General features: G+C 50.6%; 2 protein-coding genes across 3 annotated transcripts; both read left to right on the top strand.

Annotated features, from left to right (window-relative positions):
- Positions 1-605: 605 nt before the first annotated feature.
- On the top strand, positions 606-18,326 carry LOC127040264 (perilipin-3-like). 2 transcript variants are annotated; one of them, XM_050934190.1, is made up of 8 exons: positions 606-689; positions 10,092-10,171; positions 10,696-10,891; positions 13,559-13,641; positions 14,465-15,140; positions 16,137-16,336; positions 16,590-16,718; positions 16,808-18,326. In XM_050934190.1, exons 2-8 carry the CDS (start codon positions 10,109-10,111, stop codon positions 17,387-17,389), a joined length of 1,929 nt encoding a protein of 642 aa, XP_050790147.1. In that variant the 5' UTR covers positions 606-689; positions 10,092-10,108; the 3' UTR covers positions 17,390-18,326. The 2 variants fall into 2 exon arrangements, with proteins under 2 accessions (XP_050790147.1, XP_050790149.1); XM_050934192.1 differs by lacking the exon at positions 606-689 and having other exon boundaries at positions 10,146-10,171; positions 10,767-10,891.
- Positions 18,327-20,006: 1,680 nt separating this feature from the next.
- TICAM1 (TIR domain containing adaptor molecule 1) lies at positions 20,007-25,003 on the top strand. Its single transcript, XM_050934188.1, has 2 exons — positions 20,007-20,167; positions 22,369-25,003. The coding sequence occupies exon 2, from the start codon at positions 22,607-22,609 to the stop codon at positions 24,719-24,721; it is 2,115 nt and encodes a 704-aa protein (XP_050790145.1). The 5' UTR covers positions 20,007-20,167; positions 22,369-22,606; the 3' UTR covers positions 24,722-25,003.
- Positions 25,004-26,792: the final 1,789 nt, after the last annotated feature.

Here is a 26,792-nt window from a genome sequence, read left to right as displayed (position 1 = left end):
ATACATAAAAGCACTGTGAAAACAAACACTGAATTGCCACGTGAATGGACCTCGACATGCCGTGCTGTCCCCAAGCCCTGCAGTGCCCAGGAAGTCACTCCCAGCTCCCCGATAAATGTGCCCCCTGAAGAGAGGCAGTTCCTACAGGGGTGCCCCCCCCCAACCTCTTGCTATTATGGGGGCTTGCACCTAGAACCCCCACCATGCTTTGCGGATGCTCTTCCTGACTAGCTCCTTCAGGACATGCCACCAGCAGCCCACCACCCATGTCCACCGGAGCGATGCTTTTGAGAAGCAGAACAGTAACTGTTGCAGTTCCCCACCTTTGTTCAGGCAGGCAGGGACTGGGAGCCCTTGGAAGCACTGGGCTGAGCTGGGCCTCTCCTACCTCCCGCTTCTGGAGAACTGGAGCCACCTCCCCTCTGCTCCCGGCCCAGGGCAGGGGCCCCTTTGCAATCTTGCGTTGCCATTGCCCTCTCCCCCAGTTTCCAACATTCTAGCCCCGCCTGTCCCACCCACATCCCACTTCTGATTGGCCAGGATGGAGAGTGCCGCTCCTGGATTGGCGTTCTCCAGCTGTCTGTCATGAGCAGGGCAGTCCTGAGCCAGACTCCGCATAGAACGTTGCCGGTTGCACGGGAGGACAAAAGGCTCCCAGGCGCCGGAGCGAGCAGGGGACACGACACCAGGTAAGCCCGGGCGGCAGGTGTAGGACTGCAGCCTTGGATATACTTGGTAGCTTGGCATGTTCAATTTCAGGCGAACTCTCTACCCCAGCTCAGTGCTGGGTTGGGATCTTTGGAACTAACCGTTTCCACTGCAACCCGGAGGGAGCTCAGACAGCTGGAGAATCAAACTGTCAGCCTGCCCATCACTCTCTGCTCTGGGGAGATTTGGGGCCCGTCAGATTTTCTCTGCCCCCCCCCCCCCTTGTGTAGTTATTTACAGCCGTGCAACATGGGTGTGAAACGCTACCAGATCCGAATGTCTGGCATAAAAACGACACAAACTGCAGCGGAAAGGAAGAATCGGGCCCCTGGTTTTGACCTTTTATCCCTGGTCTCTCCAAGACCATCTCCAAACTGAGAGGGCAAGCAAGGCTGAAAAGTAGCCAGTTAAGGCTGCCCTTTTCTCAACCCTTCCCCATGCATCTGCCTATGGGAGAGAGACTTTTAAAGAGCTGTGGGGAGACCAGCGCTAACAAGACCTACAATCTCTCTCTCTCTCTGTCTCTCTCTAGGGTGACTAGGCAGCAAGTGTAAAAAATCGGGACAGGAGTGGGGGGTAATAGGTGCCTATATAAGAAAAAGCCTCCAAAATCGGAACTGTCCCTATAAAATTGAGACATCTGGTCACCCTACTCTCTCTCTCTCTCACATACACACAACTTAGCTTTATGTGTATTTGTTTTGTTCCCTACCTTCTGTGCAGTTCTTTTTTTCGGGCGGGGGAGGGGTGTCTTCCTAGGCTGTAAGCTCTTCAAGGGCAGACACATCGTCCTATGTCTATACGGTGCCGAATTCCACCCCTGGACCTATTATGGATGTGACCATAATAGAAATTAGAAGGGGCATGTGGTTTTCAGAAGCCTGCTACTGGTAGTGAGGATGCTCCTGAAAGTTCAGTTAATTCTTGGTGTGATTGCTTAGTGCTGCCTGCAGAAGAAAACATTTTGAGAAGCGAGTAATGGAAGGCAATCCATGGGAGAGCTGATCCCTTGTGAAGTGAGGTGGGCTATAGGCAAAGAACTGACTTATTGAGTTCCGTTTACCTCTAATGTTAACACAGACTTTGTGGCTATCCAAGGGGAGGTCAGCAATCCAATAACTAAGAGAAACTGATGAGTTAAACCTTAGGGGCTCGCTCCAGTTTCCAGGACCTTGAGACCTGCCTGTAAGTTTTCTGTAGTGGTGACCATCTGGCATAGGCATGATACAGACATCTGGTATTTCTGCAGTAGGATAATAGCAGGACCTGAAAAATGGTGGTAGCTGTATATGCCTAGTGTTGCTGCTTTAGACACTAGCTTCCAAGGGAAGAAAAAGCAACTAATTACACAAGGCTCTGCTAGAAACCTTACAGGGAATCCAGCTGTGCTAATTATTAAGCACTGACAACATGCTCTGTGCTGTACAAGATACACATAGAGTCCCTGACCTAAAAGATTTCAGAGTAAACAAGATAGACAGTAGACAAGATGCAATGAAAAGACCAGAGCACAGTCTGACTCTCTACTCAATCCATACGGGTCATTTACATCAGTGGTTCTCAACCAGAGGTCCGAGGCCCGCTGTGGGCCTTGAGGATGTTTCAGAGGGTCCGCCAAAATAAACCAGAAAGCAGGGCTGGCGTTAGAGTCACTGGAGCCCAGGGAGGGACAAACACCGAAGCCTGAGCCTTGCTGCCTAGGGCCGAAGTTGAAGCCTGAACCCTGCCGCCTGGGGATGAAACCAACTTAGCTTTGCGGAGCCCCCTATGGTGTGGGGCCTTGGACAGTTGCCCTGCTGGCTATCCCCTAATGCTGGCCCTGGCTTTTAATATACTGGATATGCAGAAAAATATGTTTTGTAGCATGGAGTTTTTATAGTGTTAGAGAGAGGGGCTCAGAAAGAAAAAAGTTGAGAACCCTTGGTTTACCTCATGCACAGCCTCACACCATGTTACAAAACTCCTTGGACCAATGTCTTCAAAGGCAGCCTGTGACATTTATGTTTTGTGGGTGCATCAGTTTTGGGGGGCCAGGGCAAGACCTCTTGGGCCTGATTGTCAGAGAAGCTATGGAGCCACATCTCCTAGCAATTCTGAAACCTAAGGCCCATGTTGGGAATCACTGGCCACTTCTGAAAATGTTGGCTGTGATACCTCTTCTGAACACAATGCACTTTACAACCAACTCTTGTTGTTAGCGCCACATTCCAGACAGAGAATCTGAGGCACAGAACCCAGGACACCTGAGGAACCCAGGACACCTGACAGAGTCAAGTGCTTTAACCACAAGACCACACACCCATTCACATACTTTCTAGTGTTCCCTCCTCCCATCTAAACTATTAACCCTAGCTGTCTCTCATAAAAGAGTCATTAGCTATCCAGTCTACCTAATTTCCTAGTTCCTACTGATCAATCAGTCCTTGCCAGTTAGAGGAGAGAGGCTGGACTTCAAAGATTACTTGAATGCGGGAAGCAGATTTCCAGACTGATGAGATCCCAGATTTCTGTTTGCATAAGAATGTAGCAAATAAAGCTGACATAACCAGCAGCAAACAGGAGCAGAGCCTGTTTCCACATGTAGGTAAAAACGACTTTGCACTCAAGCCATCTCGTGGCTCACACAAGCAATTCACATTCAGGCTGATAAAGCAATGGAAGCAGCTTAGTCCTTACTTTGATAAGCAGAACCTCATGTGGTCTTGAGCAAACATCTTGCCCATCCTCTGCCGACAGCAATGTCCAGAATGTGCTGAATTGGGAAAGCAAGCTGGGGTATTCCACAAGAGCAGACTGGCCTGTCTGAAAGAGGTCCTCTTCCAACTAGGATCAAACATTTTTGTTGCAACAGCAAGTCATTTCAAAGGGATGAACAGGCTTCTGGTCTCTGCAATCAGATGGAAGTTTCAGTCACTGAACACTATTGAGCTATACTAGCAAAAAAAAAAAAAAAAAAAAAAAAAAAAAGTCTTGAGATACCAGTGGCCTGATTTTTCCCCTGCTAGAGGTGCTGAGCACCTGCAATATCCACCGATGTCAATGGGAGCGTGAGGCTGCTCAGCATCTCTGAAAAATCAGGCCGCAGGATTGCAAGGGCCTGCCTACGCTGCAGAGACTGGCGCTGTAAGAAGGGCTGGTCCCACCTACGCAGGCACGTGCAAACTGTGTTTTAACACGCTCATGCCCCAAGCACCGTGTCACTCACATATTGAAAACTGTACCAAAACCAGGCCTGTAGTGTCTAGTTTAGCACCAGCAGATCTCCTTTAATGCCAGAGGTGCTGATCCTGATTTGTACCAGCGAGAGTGAGAGGAAACTCAGGCCCTTGGTTTTTCTCAGGCTGCCCAAGGAGTAATAGGTAATAATTGGAGATATATCAATCTCCTGGAACTGGAAGGGACCTTGAGAAGGTCATCAAGTCCAGCCCCCTGCCTTCACTAGCAGGACCAATTTTTGCCCCAGATCCCTAAGTGGCCCCCTCAAGGATTGAACTCACAACCCTGGGTTTAAGCAGGCAAATGCGCAAACCACTGAGCTATTCTGTCCTTACTTATTGATACACTAATTAGGAGACAATCTTACAGTGCAAGGTTTTAACTCTAGATTAACCCAGGCTATGGCTACACTTGAAACTTCAAAGCACTGCCACGGCAGCGCTTTGAAGTGCAAGTGTGGTCACAGCGCCAGCGCTGGGAGAGAGCTCTCCCAGCGCTGTGTGTACTCCACATCCTCTACAGGTGTAGCTTGCAGCGCTGGGAGCCACGCTCCCAGCACTGCGGCACTGTTTACACTGAGGCTTTACAGCGCTGTATCTTGCTGTGCTCAGGGGGGTGTTTTTTTCACACCCCTGAGTGCCAAAGTTGCAGCGCTGTAAAGCGCCAGTGTAGCCATGGCCCCAGACTCCAAGGCCAGGGAGATATATTGCAAAAACAAAGTGCATTTCCAGACTGAAAACAAGAACTAATTGTGGGCAGGAGATGCCCAGCATGGTGTTGCATCATCTGTGCGCTGTGTGTGTGTGTGTGTGTGTGTGTGTGTGTGGAAGGGCAGAAGGGTTCCTTTACCAAATGCTGCAGCTGACTCAGCCTAGCCTTTGACAACAAACCAGCCTCCTGAAAGTGTAAGAGGAATATCCACTAGCTGCTGGTGCGTCCTGTGAGCAGCCTATTGATTCCTGGTACTGGGCCTTCTCCACTCCAGGGCCGCCCAGAGGATTCGGGGGCCTGGGGTCTTTGGCAGTGGGGGGCCCTCGCTTAGGCGGTAATTCAGCAGCGGGGAGGTCCTTCCACTCCAGGATCCGCCGCCGAAGTGCCCCGAAGGCCCACGGCGGGGGCCCCCCGCCGCCGAATTACCACCGAAGACCCAGCACTTCGGTGGCGGGTCCTGCTTTGGCAGTAATTTGGCAGCGGGGGGTCCTTCTGCCCCAGAGCGGAAGGACCCCCCATCGCCGAAGACCCGGAGCGGAAGAAGCTCTGGGGGCCCAGGCTCCGCGAGAGTTTTCCGGGGCCCCCGGAGCGAGTGAAGGACCCCACTCCAGGGGCCCCGAAAAACTCTTGTGGGGGCCCCTGCGGGGCCTGGGGCAAAATGCCCTACTTGCCCCCCCCGGGCGGCCCTGCACCACTCCCAGGTCCTGCCTACGTTAGGAAAACTTTCTACAAATTTCCCAGGCTGGCTAACACTGAGGTTTGTCTTCACAGCAGAGTTAGCCCGAGCCCTCACCCGGGTGTTGCCCCAAACCCCCCTCCCATCCACACACAATCTTCTCACCCGAGTGGGGTGTTAGTTTCAAGCCAGGCAAGCTGGCCTGCTTGCGGGGTGGGTGGGAGGTGCTACTTCCCCCAGGGCTGGTAACTAGCCACTTTGCCGTGAGGATGCGGGACAAACCACATGAGTGCTGACAGTCCTCTGGCACCTGTAGTAAGTGAAAGCCCTAATAAAGGCCCAGCATGAGGCCTGAGGCCTGAACTAAAGTAATGGTCTAGACTTAGCTAAAAAGCAAAGTCAAGCTGTGAGCTGAAGGCCAGCTCAGTTCACAGATGTTGGCAAGGAAAGGGCTGATGTTGCATAAACATATATTCACCTAGCATACTGAAGTATAAACACTGTACCAGAACACCTTATACTGGAACATTTCACAGATAAGAAAGAACAGACCGACCCATCCCAATGACGGGCAAAAGGGTAAAATGATGGATAGAGTTGTTTTGATCGAACCAACATGTACAAGGTGAGAGGCGGCACCTTACTATGTAGAGGGGTTGCACCTCAATACGTCAGGAGCGATGTGTAACTTGTTTGTACCTGTGTATAAGAAGGCATCCCTGGGGCGATGTCTTGGTCCGGCCTAGGGAACAGTGGAAAGTCCCGCCACTGACTGAGCCGAGTCCATTGACCGTGGGCACATACTCGTAGTATGCTCTGTAGAGTAACGATCTGGAGGGAACTATTATTGTGTCCAATACGGCAATAAACCTGGCCGACGTGCCTTCGTACCTTACTAGACTCTGTGGTCATTGGAGGTTCTCTTCGGGTCTGCTGTGTCAGCTATCTGCGCAGAGCTGGGGCAGCACACAGAGGGAACACACGCACGCAGCCGAAGGATACCAACAAGGAGACAGCAGAGCACCGCACCGGTAGCATCTGACAACACACACCTGGCCACACACACAGAGGGAATACATGCACGCAGCCGAGTGATACCAACAAGGAAAGAGCAGAGCAGAGCAGAGCACCATACCGGTAGCGCTTCTGACAACACCTCTGACAACAGCACCTTCCCACCATTCGCCCGCACCGCGTGCCCAGAAAGATAGACAAGTTCTCCCACAGTTCACTGGGAAAGCACCCTAGAGTGTCTCAGCTCAGTGCAACACAAAGACCCATGCACGCTGGGCAGCACAGCGCCAGTGAGGAGGACACAGGAACAGGACAGGGCTTTGCTGTGGTGCTGGGGTAGTGTCAATCACCGGGGCCGGCTCAGCAGTGCAGACAGACCCTGGTGCTGTTTCGCCAGGGTAGGTGTTGTTTAGATTGTGGCCGTGCCTAGTGGGCCCCCTGTTCAGGCACCCTCTTGCGCAAGGTGCTGTACCCACAGGGCTTACCAAGCAGCGCTGGCTGCAGCAGGTGGAAACAGCTCGCCAGATGCTGCCACCAGCATTAACACTCTTATTAAAATTTGTACAGCGGCGGGGCCTAACCGAGCCCAATTCAGGATCAAGGCTCCATTGTGCCAGGTGCTGTACATCCACAAAACGCGGTCTAACCGGTGCAGAGTTAAAAATGTCAGGGCAGCCAGAAGTCCATCCACACTATGTGTGTTAGACTTAAATACCACAGCCCAGAGGCATGTGCAAGGGGGGTGGGAGCAAGCAGGGAGACAGCCCCTGCCCAGTCAGCAGGGGCACAGAACTCCTCTGACCCCAGGGCTGCTGGGGAAGGGGGAGGAGGCAGCTCCTCCAGCCACAGGGGGCACAGAAAGTGCCCCTCGAAAAGCAGCCAAATTGTTACTCCTGTGCCTGCCACTGCTACAGCCCGTGCCTCCCAAGAGCCCAGTCCACAAGCTCCAGGGTCACAGTTCAGGGCAGCACTTAAGCACAGTTGAGTCACATTGTCTTCAGTGAGACTTCAGGATGAGTCTAATTAGACTCAAGTAGAATTAGACTTAAGTACTCTCCTGAATTGGGGCCTCGGTGCTCTGAGAGTCGGTTAGAGACTGCTGCAATGGTTGCCATAAAACATCAACCAATAACAACCAAGTAGCTGGTTGGTAAGGACGCTGATAGCGATATTGTGTATTTTCTTCAGTCTCCCCTAGCCTATTCTAACACATGCTGTCTTCAAGGATTTCCTTGTCCTCCTTTCCTCAGCTTCTCCCTACTGCTTACATCCAGTGTTGCATCTTGCCCTGAATTTGATTGTAAGCTCTTCAGGGCAGGAGCCATCTGTCTGCTCTGTAGGGTAGGTGATACTGCAACAGACGAACACATCAGTGGGAACAGGCATCCGGCAGCATAGCAACTCCAACGGACAAAATAAATGAACTGAACTAGCCAGCAAGTCAAGGCAGCAGGATATACCCTCTTCCTCTCCACTCCACCTCCTTCCGCCCCCCCCCCCCCCAATTTCTAAGACTTCCAAAGTTGCTATTGCTGGTGGAGCTTGTAACCGGGCGGCCTCACCCCAACAGCGCCTCCTGCTGGTCACTTCAGGAATTAGCTCAATATTCCAGCTCGGAGCGCCCTCTGCAGGCCAGTAATCCACCTGTCCCAGCTGGCCCCCGGGTCACTCCCTGGACCCGGTGCCCTTTTACATGGGGTTCGGCCCCTTGGCAGCAACCCCTTTTCCTTAGGGTTTCCCCTCCCTGGGAACCCGCCACCCTCTATCCCCACTTCGCTTCAGTATTGGCTACTGCCAGTCATTGTCTAGCCCCACGCCCTGAGGCAGACTGCAGTATCAGCCACTCATCATCAGCAAAGGGGTTTGGACCTGCTGCCTTGGCCTACCCCTGGGTTGCACCCTGCAACCCCAGTACCTCTTGGCCTAATCCTAGGCCGCAGCCTGGGGCTTTCCAGGCAGGAGCTCCCCAGCTCCGCTGCCTTTCCCCAGCCCTGCCCCACGCTAGGTACCTTGTCTAGTTCCCAGCAGCCAGGCCCTTCTCCTTCTACAGCCAGAGGAAGACTCTTTTTGCCTCTGGCTTCCCTAGCCTTCGTATACAGCCTTATCGCTCAGTTTGGGGCATGGCCTCCAGCTGCAGCCACTCCTGCCATCAACCCAGGCTTCTGGCTCCAGCTACAGCCCTCTCCCGGGCTGTTTTAAGCTGCAAAGGGCAGGAGCGGGTAACCACCCCGATACAAGCTGAACTGGTGTTACCAGTGATGGGGAATGTAATAAAGCATCCCTAGTGTAGGCAGAGCTGCGGCGAGAGAGACTCCAAGATCAGTGGCCTCGCAGAGGACTGTGTCAAATGAGTCTTGAAACAAACATGGCAGTCACTGTTACTAGTTCATAAAATTGTTAATGGTGGAAGTGCCTGCCACTGTGTCAGCATCCCTGTTAGGCGATTGGCCCTTGTGTGTCTCTCTCATGGGAGTTAAGGTTTTGCCAGGGTGCTCTCAAACACTACATCCTGTTGGGACATAGACCGAGACATGGGGAAACCCAGCTTAACGTCAGAATCAATGGGGGAAATCTGAGCTTTTCAATGCTGTTGTTAAGCAAGTTCAGTTGTCTTAAAAATAGAACTTTAAACACCATTGTCATTATATCATGACAATGAGCTAACCAGGTTTCCAAAATTAGAATTCTGAAAACCTGCCTTCCCCACTCATTCCACGGCTAAGATGCAGTTTCTCTCTTGCAACAGTCATTGTCAAGATGACATATTGGATTGTTAATTCTCGTCTTTACAGTTAAGCTTGGAAGGATTCAATTTTTATCGGTAAATGTCGATAAACGTCAGTTCCACCATACACACTCAAACCCATGAAAACATATTTCCATCAAGGATGGTCAAAATTTAAAGATTGGCAAAATAAGAAAAATTCTGCTTGAGAAATGTATGAGTTTGATTTAAGGCTATTAACTTTGTATAGTTTGACATGTGATGTTGCCAGTTTGCATTTTAATGGTTATAAAGCTTTAACTTTTTGAATCTCAGTGTCTGCTGTCATTAAATAATTATTGTCTGAACCTCCTCTAATTTCCCACAACCATGAAAATTTTAAATTGATAAAAATCAAAAAGTGCTTAAAAATAAAAATCTATATTATCCATCAAAATTCTAAAAAAATACACCTCAAATTCTGCCAAGATTAATTATAGTAAGATGAGGAACAACATGCAGTGCCACAAGCCATCACCTTCTGCAGGGTGCAAGCTTTTATTCAAGCATCCTAGACTTTATAGCTGCAGAGAGGACATTCAGAACATGAAACTGATGCCTGAGTGTCTCTGTCTTCTAGACAGATATCAGGCCTCATATAGGTAAGTACTGCCCCAATTCATCTCACTGGGGTGCTAACTCTGATGTCTAAGAAATTAATGTATCCATGCAATTTCAGTGCTGCTTATTTTAGTGAGAACATCCAGCTGACTTGGGATGGTGGAAGAAGGTTGGGTAGATTGATATTGCTTCCCTCCTACATGCGCATTCTGGTCCCTGGTAAAGATTCACATTAACTCATGAAATTTCTATGACTAGATGGAGCTATTAGAATATCTTCACGTTCTTCTTGTAAGGAATAGGAAGAGAAGCTCTGAAGTTCCTAAACTGTGGTGGCCAATAATCCAGGTGCATGTGGCGTTATACTGTCCACCGGCTGTTGCTGGCAATATCACAAGGCTAACGCATAATGTTGTAACTGTTCTTTTTCTCTCCTTTCAGTTGCATTCAACTTTACAATGGCATCTGGAAACAAGGCCATGAATACTGGCCCTCCAAAGGCTGAAGAAAAGCAGCAAGTGGTACGTAAAACACGGGTAGCTAGTATTATAAAGTGTAATCCTCGGTTCACCTGCCAACAGGTGTTTCAGCGCACTAACTCATGCCGGCATCCCAGCATCCAGGCAAGAGAGGAGTCCAGCCACACAGACTGCTTTGAGGCTCTAGTTTAATATGGAGAATGCAGTTTCCTCTTGCTCGGGAGAGGGCGGTAACGTCACATGTTGGGGGAGCTCCATGAGGCTGAAATTTGGGAGACCAATCTGTCATGGGTTCCAGTGCTATATCCAGGTAGGGTGATGTTAAATCGGTACATGACTGACAAGGAAGCATAGTCCTGAGTTCTAATCCCCGCTCTGTCACTGACTCCTAGTGTGGCTCTGAGAAGGTCCCTTCACCTCTCTGTCACTGTGCTTGAGCAGATAGAGGACAGAGTGGTTTCCATAAAGGCCCTCTCTGGGAATATGCATGGCTCAGACTACAGTTTATATTCACCCACCAGCCATAGGATCTGCTACTAATGTCACTTCTTCTTTCCCTTGCTCAGAACGTAGTAAACAGGGTGGCCAGCTTGCCCTTTATCAGCTCTGCCTACAACCTGGTCTCCTCTGCTTACAGCTACACCAGGGGGATACATCCGTACATCAGCAACATCTGCAGCATGGCAGAGACCGTGGCTGCCATGGCAGTGGGCAGCGCAGTTGGTGGCGTGCAGCCAATTCTAAGCCACCTGGAACCTCAGAGTGAGTAAACACCAAGACAGGCGATTCCTCCCTTGTGCAGGGGTGGGAGAATCCTCATGGGACATCTCAGACTACACTGCATGGCCGCAGAGCGGGAGGACACAGACCAGCAGGGAAGACTTGTTTGACAGGAGAGCAGCATTAGGTAGCTGGCTCATTCTCCCATCCCAGCACATTAGCCCATGGCATGAACTGCTGAGAGTATTGGTGATGTGGTTAAGGTCTGTTTGTGACGCCCAATATGGGGCAGGAAGAGAAAAAACAGCTTTGGGGTTAACACCCTTCCTACTATACGTGCTCCTCAACTGGCATCTGAGTTATTTCCGAGTCATACAGGGATATTATAAAGAATAGCCAACAAGGATTTGTGAAGAACAAATCATGCCAAGCCAGCCTTATTTCCTTCTTTGACAGGGTTACTGGTCTAGTGGATGGGGAGAAGCTGTGGGCCTGATATATTGTGATTTTTAGTAAGGCTTTTGACTGGGGTGGCTCCCGGCACCAGCACACCAAGCGCGTTCCTGGGGCGGCAAGCTGTGGGGGAGGGGAGGAGGGCAGCCTGCCGGTCGCTGTGAGGGTGGCAGTCAGGCTGCCTTCGACGGCCTGCATGCGGAAGGTCCGCCGGTCCTGTGGCTACAGTAGCAATTCAGCAGCGGGTATGCTGAAGGCATGGGACCAGCAGACCTCCCGCAAGCAAGCCGCCGAATCCGCGTGACCGGCGGACCTCCCGCAGGTGCGCCACCGAAAGCTGCCTGACTGCCATGCTTGGGACGGCAAAATACACAGAGCCGCCCCTGCTTTTGATACAGTCCCCCCCCGCATGACAGTCTCATAAGCAAAGCAGGGAACTGTGGACTAGATGAAATAATTACAAGGTGGGTCCAGAACTTGTTGAAAGATCATACTCAAGGAGCAGTTATCACTGGTTTGCTGTCAAACTGGGAGGGTGTATCTCATAGTCAGTCCTGGGTCCCGTACTGTTCAATATTGTCATTAATGATGTGGAGAATGGAGATTACACTTATAAAATTTGTGGATGACACCAGAATGGGAGGGGTTGCAAGCACTTTAGAGGACAGGAGTAGAATTTAAAACCACCGAGACAAATTAGAGAATTGGTCTGAAATCAACCAGATGAAAGTCAATAAAAACAAGTGCAAAGTACTACACTTAAGAAGGAAATTCAAATGCAAAACTACAAAATGGGGAATAACGAGCTAGGCAGTAGCACTGCTGAAAAGGATCTGAGGGTTATAGAAGAAGTGAGACTTTTTTACTGACGAAAGCTTATGCCCAAATAAATCTGTTAGTCTTTAAGGTACCACCAGACTCCTTGTTGTCTTTGTGGATACAGACTAACATGGCGACCCCCTGGTACTTGACGGTTATAGTGGATCGCAGACTGAATTTGAATTGACATTGTGATGCAGTTACCAAAATGTCTAATATCATTCTGGGGTATATTAATAGGAGTGTCATACGTTAGACAGGGATGTAATTGTCCTGCTGTACCCTGCACTGGCATAGCTTCAGGTGGATATTGGGTCCAATTCTGAGTGCCACACTTTAGGAAAGATGTGGACAAACTGGAGAGAATCCAGAGGGGAGGGGAAAAAAGTGATAAAAGGCTTAGAAAACCCGACCTGTGAGGAAAGGTTAACAAAACTGGGCATGTTTAGTCTTGAGAAAAGAAGACTGAGTGGGGAACATAATAAGTGTTTTGAACTATAACAATAGAGAAGCTCTGGACCAGGCTTCCAAGGGAGGGTGTGGAATCCCCATCACTGGAGGTTTTAAGAACAGGTTGGACAAGCCCTTGTCAGAGTTGGTCAAGGTTTACTTGGTCCTGCATCAGCTCAGAGGACTAGACTTGATGACCCATCGAGGTCCCTTCCAACCCTACATCTCCATGATTCTGTCTCCTCTCGTAGCCATATTTCCCATCCACCTTAACAAACTCTTTCCAACAATAGCTGGGCTTGCTTGGCACAGACTGCAAGGAACCAAACAGTTCCTCCATTTCACTTCTTTGCTTAACCATAGCACTGCTGACTCCTCCACCCTGCTGCCCCATGGGTTCAGCCAGATCCTGAGCCCAATGAAATTAATGGAAGATTTTGCCATTGACTCCAGTGAGACTGGAATCTAGCCCTTTGTGCCACTCTGTGTCCTCTAACCTGCTGGACATGTTTGCCATCCAGAACTTGGGACGCTGTGCATTTCACCCAGGGTAGTACTGGAGCCTGGTATTAAATCGGAGTCCGGGGTGCCTACTACTCAGCTATTCCATTCTTGGGCAAGAGGGGCTGTTTAGTCTTTTTTGTCCCATAGCTTGAGGTTTTCTTCCTATCCTCCAACCTTCAGCTGGAGGCCCAACAGGATCCCTTCCTCCCAGTTAATATGGCTCCCAAGTGGCTGCAACTGAGCAATAAAGACACCCCCTCCAATGGAGAAGTGTGCTAAGCTCTGCATGGAGCAACTTCCTGGTCAGGTTCCCCAAAGGGCATGGCATGGCCGCAAGGCTACACAAACCAATCCGGTTGTGTTGTCTTTGTGAAGCTTTTATCCTGGCCGTCCAGGCTCCCTCTGCCTGGCCTTGCCACTGCGAGCAGGAGCCAAACTGAAACAGATTCAGAGAACTAAGTCTGTGCCTCTCCCTCTCTCTAGTCGCATCGGTAAACGAGTACGCCTGCAAGGGACTGGACAAACTGGAGGAGAGCCTGCCCTTCCTTCAACAACCTACGGAGAAGGTAAGTGTCTCTGCAACCAGAGTCCTGCCCCAGGAGGGGAAGCTACAACTTGCTCGAGGGCCAATGCTACGGACAGGGAGGCATAGGTCTGCCATAGGGAAACAGATGGGTTGCAGCACTTAGCCGAGAGGTAGAGACAGAGCAATGTGAACTCTGATTTAAGAGACATTTGCTTTGCAAGTGTTTGGGCTAGAAAAGGAGCTTCCCACTGACAGAGAGGCTAAGGGCCAGATCCTTGACAGGTGTAAGTGGCGCTGACGTCATGGAGCTACACCAGTTCATGCTGCCTGTTGGCCCTACATCAGTGGTCCCCAACCTTTTTGTCTGGCAGGTGCCAGACGAAGGACCGTGACGGCGGTGGAGCACCTGCCGAAATGCCGCCGAATTTCGGCGGCATTTCTGCGGCAACGCCTCTCGATAACATCGCATGCCGACGGCAAGTGACATAATTGAGCGGCGGCGCCGCCGAATTTCTGCGGCGTTTCGGTGGTGACGCCTCTCAAGGATGTCGCTTGTCGGCAGCAATTGACGTCATCGAGAGGTGTCACTGCCGAAACACTGCAGAAATTCAGCGGCATTTCGGCGGATGCTCCACCGCCGGCCAGGACACAGGCGCATTTAGATGCCCCGTTGGGGCACTGCGTTGGGGACCCCTGCCCTACAGCTTTGGGAACTAATGGATGACATTACCAAGCCATGCCACTACTTATCTAGAGAAGGGCCACTTGGGAAGGAAGGGGTATCTGAGGTTGTTTTTTCCAGTGGGGAGATACCAGTCTTTGAGTGAGTGCACAATAATCTTTCCTCTGGCTCTCCCCTCTAGGTCATTTCAGACACCAAGCAGATGGTGTCTACTAAAGTGATGAGTGCTGTGGATGCTGCCTATGGCGCGAGAAATGCGGTCACCAGCACAGTGGCCGGAGCTGTAGATGTAACCAAAGATGTTGTCCAGGACAGCATTGAGCTGACCAAATCAGTGGTGTCCTCCACTGTCAGTACTGCTAAAGAAGCCGCCTCTGGTGCAAAGGACATTGTGACCAACAGGGTGACCAAAGCAGTGGACCTGACCAGAGGGACTGTCCAGGACAGCATTGAGCTGACCAAATCAGTGGTGTCCTCCACAGTCAATACTGCCAAGGAAGCTGCCTATGGTGCAAAGGGCATTGTGACCAACAGGGTGACTGAAGCAGTGGACCTGACCAGAGGGACTGTCCAGGACAGCGTTGAGCTGACCAAATCAGTGGTGTCCTCCACTGTCAATACTGCCAAGGAAGCTGCCTGTGGTGCAAAGGACATCGTGACCAGCAAAGTGAATACAGTTGTAGGACGGAGCAGAGAGGCTGTCCAGGACGGAATGGAGATGACCAGTCTTGTGGTGACCAACAGCCTAAATAAAGCCAAGGCAGCGGGACAGCTGGTGGCGAGTGGAGTGGATGCTGTGCTGGAGAAATCAGGGACGCTGGTGGATCATTACCTCCCCATGGCAAATGAGGAACTGGGTGAGAAAGTGCTTAGCCATTCTACAGCAGTGGTTCTCAACTAGGGGTACATGTACCCGTCGGGGTACATGGATGTCAACTCATCGAGCTGTTTGCCTAGTTTTACAATGGGCTACATAAAAAGCACTAGCAAAGTCGGCGCAAACTAAAATTTCATACAGACACTGATTTGTTTATACTGCTCTATATACTATACACCGAAATGGAAATAAAATATTTATATTCCAATTGATTTATGTTATAATTATATGGTAAAAATGAGAAAGTCAGCAATTTTTCAGTAATAGTGTGATGTGACACTTTTGTATACTAATGTCTGATTTTGTAAGCAAGTAGTTTTTAAGTGAGGTGAAACTTGGGTATACGCAAGACAAATCGGACTCCTGAAAAGGGTACAGTGCTCTGGAAAGGTTGAGAGCCACTGCTCTACAGCATATGCTAGCAATAGAAAATGCAGTCCCCTCTCCTCCATCCAAGCTCAGAACTATTGCTTCTGCTAGATGGCAGAGGCCTTCTCCGGTCTTGGGACAGGTAAGTTGCTTTAGACTTGTCACCCCAATGACTTTCTCTCAACATTAGGAGCTGGCATGCGACACAGGGAGGAGGTTCCGATGTTCACTAGCTACTGCTTTGTCTTATTTGCCTTGAAACTGGTGGGTAAAAGCAGGTGAGATCCGTGCAAAAAACAAACAAACAAACGTGCATTCTTCATCCCTTCAGGCAGCTGCTGTCCTCTCAAAACCTGTGTCTGAGCACTAATAATCACCACTAGTTCTTTCTTCAGTTGATCTCAAAATGCTTTAAAAAGGCAGTCAGTATCATTATCTCCATTTTACAGATAGGGAAACAGAGGCACAGAGACAAGGAGTGGGGCCATTAGGTCATGCTAGTGCTAGACTGTGTGTCGACGATCTTGTGCAATGGGCCCGAGAGGACCATCGCTGAGGGTGGGCATTTCTGCTGATAACCTGACCCTTATACGATTGTTCTCTTCAGTTAAACTTGCCATAGCCATCGAGGGCTTCAACATGGCCTCCGTGGAAGAGCAGAAACAGCGGCAGAATTACTTTGTGCGCCTGGGTTCCCTCTCAAACAAAGTCCGCGATCAAGCCTACCAGCACTCCCTGAACAAGCTGCAGCTCGCCAAACAAAACATCCAGGATACTCTTTCCCAACTCCAGCTGGCAATAAACCTAGTAAGTACACTCCCTTTCCCGCCCTGGCAGTGCAAAGCTTTCCACCCCAGTGCTAAATCGCTCTGTTCCCAGGGTGCCCTCTGGGTCACACATCTACCTACGTTCTCATCTCTGCTTGATGTGCAGCAGCTTCCTTGGTGTGGTACTGTCTGCTTCCTCTTCTCGGGACCCCACTATGTAAGAGGGACTGGGCATTGAAGAGCTTCTTGCTGATCACAGGTATCTGCAATGATCATTCTTGTCTCCCTGCCAGATCGAATACCTAAAACAGGGCGTTGGGCATAAGCTTCAGGATAGGCTGGAGAAGCTTCAACAGCTGTGGATTGAGTGGAGCCAGACCCAGCAGAGAGGGAGCCCAGCTAAAGGTGCTTCCCAGCCTGAGGTATCTCTAGTGGGGAGCACTTACAGGGACGGATGGTGCACTAAACATTGGTTTCACAATATAGGTCTTACCCAATACTCTCCTCTCAGCAGGTCGAGCCTCATACTCTAGCCATGGTGCGTACCATCACCCAGCAGCTGCACTCTGCCTATGTGAATCTGGTATCCAGCATCCAAGGCCTCCCTAGCAACATCCAGGAAACAGTGCAGCAGGCTGTTGACAACGTGCAGCAGCTCCACGCTTCCTTTTCCAGAGCTGATTCCTTCCAGGACCTCTCCAGCAGCTCCCTCACCCAGAGCCGGGAGAAAGTGACAACGGCCCAGGAGTCTCTGGATGCCCTACTGGAGTACGTCACACACAACACTCCCCTCAACTGGCTCGTTGGCCCCTTCGCTCCGTCAGTCAGAGCGACCCAAGAAGCCACAGAGGAGCCGAAAGAAATTAAGATGACAGAGATGATATCGCCTGCACTGCAAGAGGTGGCTTCAGCACAGAAGAAGGTGGCTGAGGTCCCCAGGGCACCAGAGAAGGAGATGGCTGTGGCACTGAAGGAGGAGACCAAGATACCTAAAGCACCAAAGGAGGCAATGAAAGCACTGAAGAAAGCACTAGAGGAGTTGACCGGGGCATCAGAGAAGACGGTGGCTGAAAAAACAAAGAAAGATCCTTGAAATGTTCCAACTATTGCAGCCAGCTTCCAGAAGAACAGAACTTTCCTGTAGGTTTTAGTCACTCATATATCTGCCAGACCCATTAAAGGGAGGGTGATTGCCTCTCTGCACCTACCCCTGACACACTAGCCCATGCTCAGAGCTAACATACAGTCAGCTCATCTAGCTGTATCTTGCAGGAAATTCACCTACCAAAGTGGCTTGACTGTGCACCTATCGCTCTTGCCTTATTTCTGAAGCACCCTGTACTGAGGTGGGGGAGGGGGGATTCGCAGTGTTGGCCATAAGAGCTGCACGCCTGTGGCAGTCCATGCATGGATTGCTATGCCTAGCTGTGGACAGATGTAGAGGAAAGCAGCATTTCTTGCAAAAAGTCACGCATGCGTCCAAGCTGTGGACAGCTTAACACAACAAAATGATGCCCTTAACTTTTGATACTGTTTCCTTCTCTTAATTGTTATAGCTGTCCATCATGTACACTACAATATACTACCTCTTTCCTGACTGTACTTCTCCCTGCAGGGCTAAGACCATCAGCAGGACAGTTGGCAGCAGCTGTGGATGTCTCCTTCCCAAGACCATTTCCAAATCTTTCTTTTGCACAGAAATAGTATCAAGGGAGGGATTTTTTTTTAAGTGCCAATGTGCAATGGGACTTGTGCTCCCAACATATTTAGTGCTTTTAAAAATCCCACTCAAAAAACTAACTTTGTGCATGTCAGATTCACCCCAAGCGCTCTGCAGCCACTGAAAAAAATGGCTAACAGCAGCTTTGCCAGGAGTTGCTCAGATGGATCCAACATTGCCATGGTTGTGGGATTCATTGAGTTATAAAGTGGGAAGGACTGGTGCTGGTGTGTCTTGGTGATCAACTCCTACTGACTCCTTTACTACTGATGCTTAATCTAATAGTCCCTCCAGAAACGAAGTGCTGAGCTTGAATTTATGGAGAAATGGCAACATGGTCTTCAAAATCTCACTAGTAGCCTTAAACTCTACGACTAACGTCTTAAAGACTGAAGTTCAGCTCTTGACTAAATATACATACAGTAGAACCTCACAGTTATGAACATCAGTTACCACAAACCTCATTTGGAGCGGTAAGTACACAGGCAGCAGCGACACCAAAAAAAAGCAAATGCAGGACAGTGCTGTTAAATGTAACCTACTAAAAAAAAAAAAAATAAAGGGAAGGTTTAAAAAAAGATTTGCAAAGGTAAGGAAACTATCTCTGTCATCTAAGATGGTTAAAAGCAACATTTTTTCTTCTGCATAGGAAAGTGTCAGCGCTGCGTTAAATCAAGGTTCAGTTGTAAGTTTTTGAAAGAACAGCCCTAATGTTGTGTCCATTCCCCAGGTGTTTGTCACTCTGGAATATTAGAATATATAGAGATGTACCTATCTCATAGAGCTGGAAGGGACCCTGAAAAGTCATTGAGTCCAGCCCCCTGCCTTCACTAGGCAGGACCAAGTACTGATTTTGCCCTAAATGGCCCTTAAGGATTGAACTTACAAGCCTGGGTTTAGCAGGCCAATGCTCAAACCACTGAGCTGCCCTCCCACCATCCTGTTTGGAACAGGTGAGGTGCACCATCCCCTGCAGGTTACCCGGTAACATGGTGTCAGATTGCTGCTGAGAAGGAGAGTGAAGCAGGTTCTGTGCTCCGCGGGGAACTGGGAGCCTTGTCCCAGGAAAAGAGCGGGCTGCATGTTACCCCAACCCTTCTCTGCGGTTTGCAAAGAAATCGCTACAAGGGTCTGCCCGACCCTCAGCCTGCCAGAGCCAAACCTGGAGCCCCGGGAGAAGTGTAGATTTACTTATGGCAAGCGCGCCCCCTGGCTTCGGCTGGTGGGAACAGTGCGGGCTCACCTTGGACTTGGAGGCGCATCAGTCCAGCCTCTGGCTGGTGCGGGGTACCGCGGGGGGAGCCCCAATCTCAGCGCATGGGCGCCTGCCCCGGGGTTGCACGTGGAAGGGCACAGGATTGAATTCCCTGGAGCAGCCCTGGCCTGCTTAGGAGGGGGAAGAACTTCTCCAGCCTCCCTCGCCTGCTGGGAGCCAGTTTCCCCCCCACAGCTTCCCACCCCGCCAGCTGGGGCAGGGACTCCCCTCTAACTCCCACCTCCTCTGCTGGGGCAGGGATTCCCCCCTAGCTCTCCCCGCGGGGAGAGAGCCACGCCCACTCACCTCCCTTTGGGAGTGGGATTTCCCCATAGCCCTCCCCCGGGGGGCGAGATCCCTCTCTCCTTCAATGGAGGCGACATCCCCCATTGTCCCCCCCCTTCTGCAAGGGGGTGAGCGCCCCATAGCCCCGCTGGGGGGGGTCCCCATGGGGCTCTCCACACTCCAGCTCCTTCCTGCTGAGGGGCGAGATTCCCCCCGCGCCCCAGCCCGGCCTCCCCCTTCCCCTCCAGGGGCTGAGCTCCCCCATAGCCTGCCCCCCATCCCTCCACCGTGGGGGGAGTGTCCTCCATAGCCCCGCCCCCTTTGGAACGCGCTGTAACCAGCCAGCGACATGTAGCCACTTCCCCGTGTTACGTCACCGCCCCCTGCGCCCGCGGGCTCCGGCTGCTGCTGCCGCGGGCGGCGACGGGGCAACCCCGCGGCCGCGGCTCCTCCTCCCGGGCCATGTGAAACGGGGTCAGGCAACTTCCGCCTCCCCGCGGCCGTCTCGGATCCGCGTTCGCCCCGGCGGCCAGCGGGGCTCGGGACCTGGCTTGGGACACGGGCGCACAGCGGCTGAGGACTCCCACGCTCAGTGCACCCAAGCGACCCAGGTAATCGCCCTTGCAAGGGCCCTGGAAGAGGAAGGTGACAAGTGCAGCCAGCCAGCCATGCCCTTCCGAGGGGCCAAGCGGGGACGAGGACAAGGTCCTAGGAGCCAGGACGTTTCTGCCAGCAGATTTTGGGGTGTAGCTAAAAGCTGGATCCAACCCGCAAGTCCCAGCTGCATTCATCCCATGGCTGCTGCCAGCCAGGGCAACATTTTCAAACTTGGCCTGGTCAGAACGAGGAGCCTGCCATCCTGTTTCGGCCCCTAAATGCAAAATAATCAAAGCCCCGACTTTAGCCAGCAAAGTTGGAGAAAAGTCTGGCCTTGGTACTTTTCCAGGACTGGTAAAGAACAGCAGGAGAGGAATCTTGGTTCCAAATACCCTGGGAAGGAATTGGTAAACTGGTAGGGAGCAGATCCTCAGCTGGTGTAAATTGGCATAACTCCAGTGATGTCAGTGGACCTATGTCGATTTACACCACACAAATGTTGAGGGGTAGGGGAGGATGGCAGGGAAGGGACTCCTTGGGAGAAGCAGGATTTTACGATCTTTAACTTCTGGGCAGATTTCCTGATTCTGCACTTTACTTCCCAGTTACTGTTCTAATAGCTTCCATTGGAGGATGTTTCAAAATACAAACAAAATAATTGGAAAGGGGGGGGGAGATCCCAACTTCATATGGATTTGAAAGACTGAATGGGGAAAGGATTAGCAACAGAGGCCTGCTCAGCACACTTCTTTGCTTAAAGTGATTTTTTTATTGAAGAATCCCACCCAGCCCCAAATGAGAGAACAAAAAAACAACAACAGAAGACTAGAAAGGTAAAGTAAAGTAACAGGTATAGAGGAAGGTGGGTGCGGAGCGGAAGGAGACTGATGTCTCCAGTTTCCACCTGCAGGAAGTAAAGGTTTCTAAAAAAATTAAACCAAATCTTAAAATTTGACTGAGGTCCCTCTTTTCCAAAACGTTACCTGCTCTTCAGCTGCTAGCTTAGCCACTGTTACTTGCCAAGCTTGTTTTTATTTTTTAATAAGTCATTTCATAGAGCACCATGAACATGTTCGAAGTGTCAATTCCCCCTTTCAAAAAAATAGTTTCGCGTGGTGCAGAGTGCATAAACAGAACCTTGGATGATGAATGCAATATCACCACTCACAAAGTTGGACCTGTTTTGAAAGGGCTGTGATCGTTGTGTTTGTTTTTGTTTTTGAAGAAGTTTCTGTGAACCAGAATTGTTCATGGAGAGGGAGGATAACTTCCTTAGATATATGTCTGATCTCATACATTAAGCAATCAGAGGGTTTTTGTGAGGTAGAAAAACTAGTAGCTAAAAACTGAGTGAAATTGTAAATTTCCCCCTGAAAGCTAGATTGTTGTGGGAGTTTTTGTTTTGTTTGCGTTTTTTAAAGGGCACTCTTTTCTGATGCACCTTTAAATACTGGAAGATTTTTCCAGAGGGTCAGATAGTCTGTTGGTCTTCTATAGCCAGTATTCCTCCTGACTGACAGACGCATCAACCTTCCGCTTCTGGTCCGGGCCTCTCCACCCTACTAGAGTGAGTTCTGATATTAAATTAAACTTGCTGCCAGAAGACATTGGTGAGTCCGAAGATCGTAACAAGATTCAGAAGAGGGATTAAATATGGATAATGTGAACATCCACAATTACATGAGATTGTATATATGTAATTAATATAAACCCTCACGCTTAAGGGCATAAACTAACTGAAAGGACATAAATCTGGACTCAGGAAGATGCTTTCCCTATGGACATCTTATTCCATACCTGCCCATTAAGAGGATTTGTGCACTTTCCATCTGGAATAGGCCACTGTTGGAGACAGGATGTTGGATGAGATGGACCATTGTTCGGATCCAGTCTGGCAATTTTTATGTTCCTAACTGTGTCAGTAACTTAGCACTGATTATTTAAGGTGTGCATTGCAAATGTATATAGCAAGTGTTTATAGCTTTGCTATTTGCTTACAGTTATATATACACACTAGCAATAATGTATGTAGTAAAGATGAATAATACCAAGCAAATGGCAAAGACTATCTACATACTAAACAGGAGTGACATTCTTTAAAAAGGTGTGGTGTAGACGCAATGCTGACAGCACAGTGACCTTGGGCCAACCTAGCATGGAGCGCCCAGACTCTGCCAGGCACGTTTCTGTAACTTCCCATTCTGTTTGATTGCAGATCCAGCTGGTGAGCTTTAAAGAGGATGAGGATGGCAGCACTACCCCTTGATCCTGAAAGTATTTGGGAGAAGAGCTGCTGAGCACAAAAGGATTTATGTATTACCAAAGCGTGCCAGGTGCTTTACAAAACACAACAGGGGCACAGGCCTTTGCTCCGTCCCTGCATCCAGAGGCAGTAATATGCTTTTTTCATCACCTGCTTCTTCAGCAAACTGTCTGGATAACCAGCTGAAGAGATGGCAGAGGCTGGCGAGATCCAGCCAGGCTTTAAGGAGGTCTTCAGCATTTTATCTAGGATCCCAGAAGAGAGACTCGTTAGCCTCAAACATAAGCTGAAGCACATGAGACCCTGCACAAGCAGCTGTAAGCTGTTGCAAGCCATGGTCCTGCTGACTTTGGGACGAGAGTCAGAGGCAAGGATATGCCTGGACGCTTTGGGTGATGATGAAGGAGCCCTTTGCATCTGGAGGTGTAAATGGGGTACTGCAGGCAGCGAGAACCCACTGACTCCCCAGCAGGAGGCAGGTGCCCTGCTGGCCCTGGCACGGATCTACTCGCTGCTGGTAGAGGAAAATCTCTGCACTCACCTGGCTAGGGACAATGTCTACAAGGCTGCCATTGTGGCCTTCAGAGCCAGCAAAGATCCTCGAAGAGACAGACTGAGCAGCATCTTGGCCGAGGCTCAGGAAAAGTGCGCTATCGACTTCAGCCCCACGGAGACAGGTAATGACTTTAAGACACTGAGGTCTGACCCTGGGCATTTCCCCACTGCCAGCCTGGCGCCAGTGGTGAGAAGCCCCCCAGTGCAGATCGGGAGCAGATCAGTTCTCTCGGGGCCACAGACTTTGCGTTCTTCTGGAAGCCCGGCCTCCTTCATCAGCCACTTTGAGATTAGCCAGTCCCCCACGATGGAGTTTCACACCTGCTCAGCTCACCGTAACCACGTCCTGCAGCCCAGCAAGCTTTGTGGGGGTGCCGCGAACTGCACCGTGCAGCCTGGCAGAGGGAGAGTCAGCCACGGCCCACAGGACGCTGGCCGGGTCAGCAGTTCCTTTGCACCCCCTCTGCAAAGCGGAGTAAGAAGACACCCATCTGAGAATTCTCAGGCCGGTAGCTTTGTTCCCCCATCTCTTCCAGTTCCCAAAACCCCACTTCCGCATCTGAGTGCTGTGGACTGTCCTGTGGAATGCACTGACCCTCCCACCATGCTGACAGCAGAACTGCAGGAACCAGGAGAGCACGTGGTCCAAAAGCCAGAACAAGAGTCACCTACCAAACTCCCTAGCTTGTGTACCGCAGGGCCAGCCGCTGGTTCCATCCGAGTGCCAGTGGAAGATTCCTATGTCCTAACAGAGAAAGCAGACACGGCATCCTTCTCCTCTTCAGGGGGCCCCCCTCCTTCCCAGGCAGCAGCCGCCCCCACACCAGAGCTGGACTGTGGTGAGAAAAGATTCTTCAGTTTCGTTGTCCTGCACGCCAGCGAAGATGTGGCCATTGCCTGCCGGGTTAAGGAGATGCTGGAGAGCATGGGGGTGCCCGACGGTGCCACATTCTGTGAGGAGTTCCTCATCCCTGGGCAGTGCCAGCTCACTTGCTTCCAGGATGCCATAGACAACTCTGCCTTCACTCTCCTGCTGCTGACCCAGAACTTCCAGTCCCGCTTCTGCATGCACCAGATGAACACGGCCCTGATGGATTCCCTCCAGCGGCGGCCCAAGTACAACTCGGTCATCCCTTTCGTGCCCAAGGAGAACCCCTCAAAGAAGTGTCCAATCCCCACCATTCTGGTGGGGGTGGTGCCTCTGGATGAGAACTCCCCTGTGTTCTCCAATACAGTAAAGAACACCTTCCGCCTCAGGAGAATCAATGAGCTGAAGGTGATGTGGAGCCAGTTACAGCACATCCGGGAGCAGCACAGGAAACAGCTGCAATACCAGGAACACCTCCAGATGCTGCAACAGAACTTAGCTGGTCTGAACCTGGGGTCCCAGCCTGGCTACCTATCCCAAATGCCTTTGCCAGGACTGTTGCCGTATCCTGCAGGAGTTCAGCAACTTCTGCAGCAGCTTCTCCAACTCCAGGCATCTTCTCTTCCAATGTTTGCCCCCTCTGCCACATACCAGCCTCACCCAGCTAGTCAGTTCATGCCCACCCAGTCGGCTCCCTCCCCTTCCCAGCACTTCATCCTCCCGCCAAGCCACCAAAACATGATGCAGGGGTCAGGAGGCCCCCAGCCCCTCATCATTCAGAATGCTCAAATGGTGCAGATTGGGGACCACAATCAGATGCAGGTGGAGAGGAGCAGGCTGGTGGCTGAGAGCTCTGATGAAGAGACCAGTGAGAGTCACTGATTGGAGGGGCCGGAACTCAGCATGGGCTGGAGAAAGTAGCACTTAGTTTCATTGCTAAATTGCAAGCTGCCTAAGGCAGGGGCTGTGGTCTTTGTTACTTGCCTGCCTGGTGAGGACAGGTCCCCCTCCTCGCCTCCGGTGGAACATGGAGAGCGTGGAAGGAAGTGACCGTCTTTTCTGCTGGAGGGAAGAGAATGAGAATGAGACTCAAATTCCTGGGAAAATATTTCCCAGAACTCCTGAGGGACTCAAAGTCTTTTGAAATAAATTTTAGTTAATTTATTCCTCTTCCTCTATGTTTTTGCCTTCTTGCCAGGGTGGGAAGGGCAGTCATTGGTCTTATTCTTAATGCTACCACTCTAGGACCTGTCCTATGTGCCAATAGCAAGGAGGAGACAACGTGGCCCAATGGATAGGGCCAGGGGCTGGGACTCCTGGGTTCTATTCCTGGCCCTGCTACTGATTTGCTGCATCACCTTGGGTGAGTTACTTTAGGCCAAAGTTTTTCAAAAATGGTTAGCCTGAGATGCCTGGAGCCTGACTCTTGGAGCTCCCATTGCCTTCAGTGGGAGGGGTGGATACTTGGGGCCCTAGGGTGTCACCTAAAAAAAAAAAAAAAATCAGTGGCCACTCCTTTAGGCCTTCCCCTACACACACTGTGCCTCAGTTTCCCCCTCTGAGAAATGGGGATAGTGGTGCTTATATGCCTTTGTGAAGTGAGTGGAGAGCTACAGGGCAAGGGCTAAGTATTATCAATCCCCAAACAAGCACAGAGTGATGCACCCCTTTGTCACCCGCTCCAACGGAGCAGCATGATGATCCCTGCACTTCAATACCCTGCAGCACCTTACCTGCTGCCAAGAGCTTGTCTAGCACCCTCTGGTGAGAAACAAGGATAAAATGCTGAAGTGCCACTCACTCTGTGGCCATATGATCCCTGAGGCAAGTCGGGGAGAGGGTTACCAGAAGCACCTGAATCTGGGAAGAGGTTCTCCCCCTGTGATAACGGTCAGTAGAAAACATAGACAGCAGGTCCCCGTGTTTGTGGGCACACCTGCGGGTGTGCGTGCAGAAGTGGGTGTCGATGTGCAACTTCAGGTGGAAACAAATCAAATCCCTGACTAGTCTGCATCAACCCCACAACACAGGGCTGCGGAGCCTTGGCAGGAAGGTGACAGAACAAATCCAGTTGTGTGACTGCGCTGGGCCCAGCACGAAGTCAAAGGGCAAGTGTCTTTCCTCCACCTTGCAAGTGTGAACGTCCTGTGGAACAGGCTGGCCTTAGGCAAGCCAGCCAATTGCCCATCCTTGGAGGAACCAGCTAGCAGACTATGAAAGACCTTTGCAAAAAACTGTAATGAAAATGTACCAGCCCAGGCCCAAAATCTCTTCACTCCTGATTCCAAACAGCAACACAACAGTGCTCACTCCATGCAAACAACACTTGGTAAAGCTGCAGGTACTCAGGAGCTCCAGTGAGCCTGACCGTTAAAGTCCCCAGCGCTTGTACCCTTCAATATCCAAAGATTTGGTGTGTCCCAACCACCTTAGGACAACTGAGGTTGTACCACAGTTTTAAAGCACTCTGTGAAAGCTCAGAACAACCTACAGCACAATGGTCCAGACAAATGTACAGCAGATGTTACTTAATGCAACTGTCCATGTCCAAGGACTTAATCAAGGCGTGTTAAACTGCCACAGAGATGCCACAGGGATGAATGCTTTAGAAATGCCTAGATAAGGGGCCATTCACAGCACCTGTGATGTAATTGCCAGTTAATTAAGATAGAGTTAATCAATTTCTTTATTTGCAGAGGACATGTGTAGCCTCCCCTTATGGATATAGCAATAAACGCTTCCAACAGGGCAAGCTAGGATTGTCACTGCACCCTTAAATTTGGGATTCAACCTTCAAACTATATGGTCAATGTAGTTTTTATATGTGTTATTTCTCTTTGTCCTCCGTGCAGCATTAGGAGGACAAACCTGCAGGGCCATCCCTCTGCAATCCAACATCATGAATCAGCCCTGCTCCGCCCCCCCCACCCACCCCTCCAAAAAAGTTATGAGA

The sequence above is a fragment of the Gopherus flavomarginatus genome, chromosome 24 (assembly GCF_025201925.1).
Source record: "Gopherus flavomarginatus isolate rGopFla2 chromosome 24, rGopFla2.mat.asm, whole genome shotgun sequence".
Taxonomy (NCBI): Eukaryota; Metazoa; Chordata; order Testudines; family Testudinidae; genus Gopherus; species Gopherus flavomarginatus.
This window is presented reverse-complemented; position numbering and strand designations above follow the sequence as displayed.

Excerpts from the sequence above, each read along its gene's own strand:
- LOC127040264 (XM_050934190.1), top strand. The coding sequence starts at position 10,109 with ATGGCATCTGGAAACAAGGCCATGAATACTGGCCCTCCAAAGGCTGAA. Across the intron at positions 10,892-13,558 it reads AAGCCACCTGGAACCTCAGA|TCGCATCGGTAAACGAGTAC; the intron begins GTGAGTAAACAC and ends CCCTCTCTCTAG. Across the intron at positions 16,337-16,589 it reads TCCAGCTGGCAATAAACCTA|ATCGAATACCTAAAACAGGG; the intron begins GTAAGTACACTC and ends TCTCCCTGCCAG.
- TICAM1 (XM_050934188.1), top strand. The coding sequence starts at position 22,607 with ATGGCAGAGGCTGGCGAGATCCAGCCAGGCTTTAAGGAGGTCTTCAGC.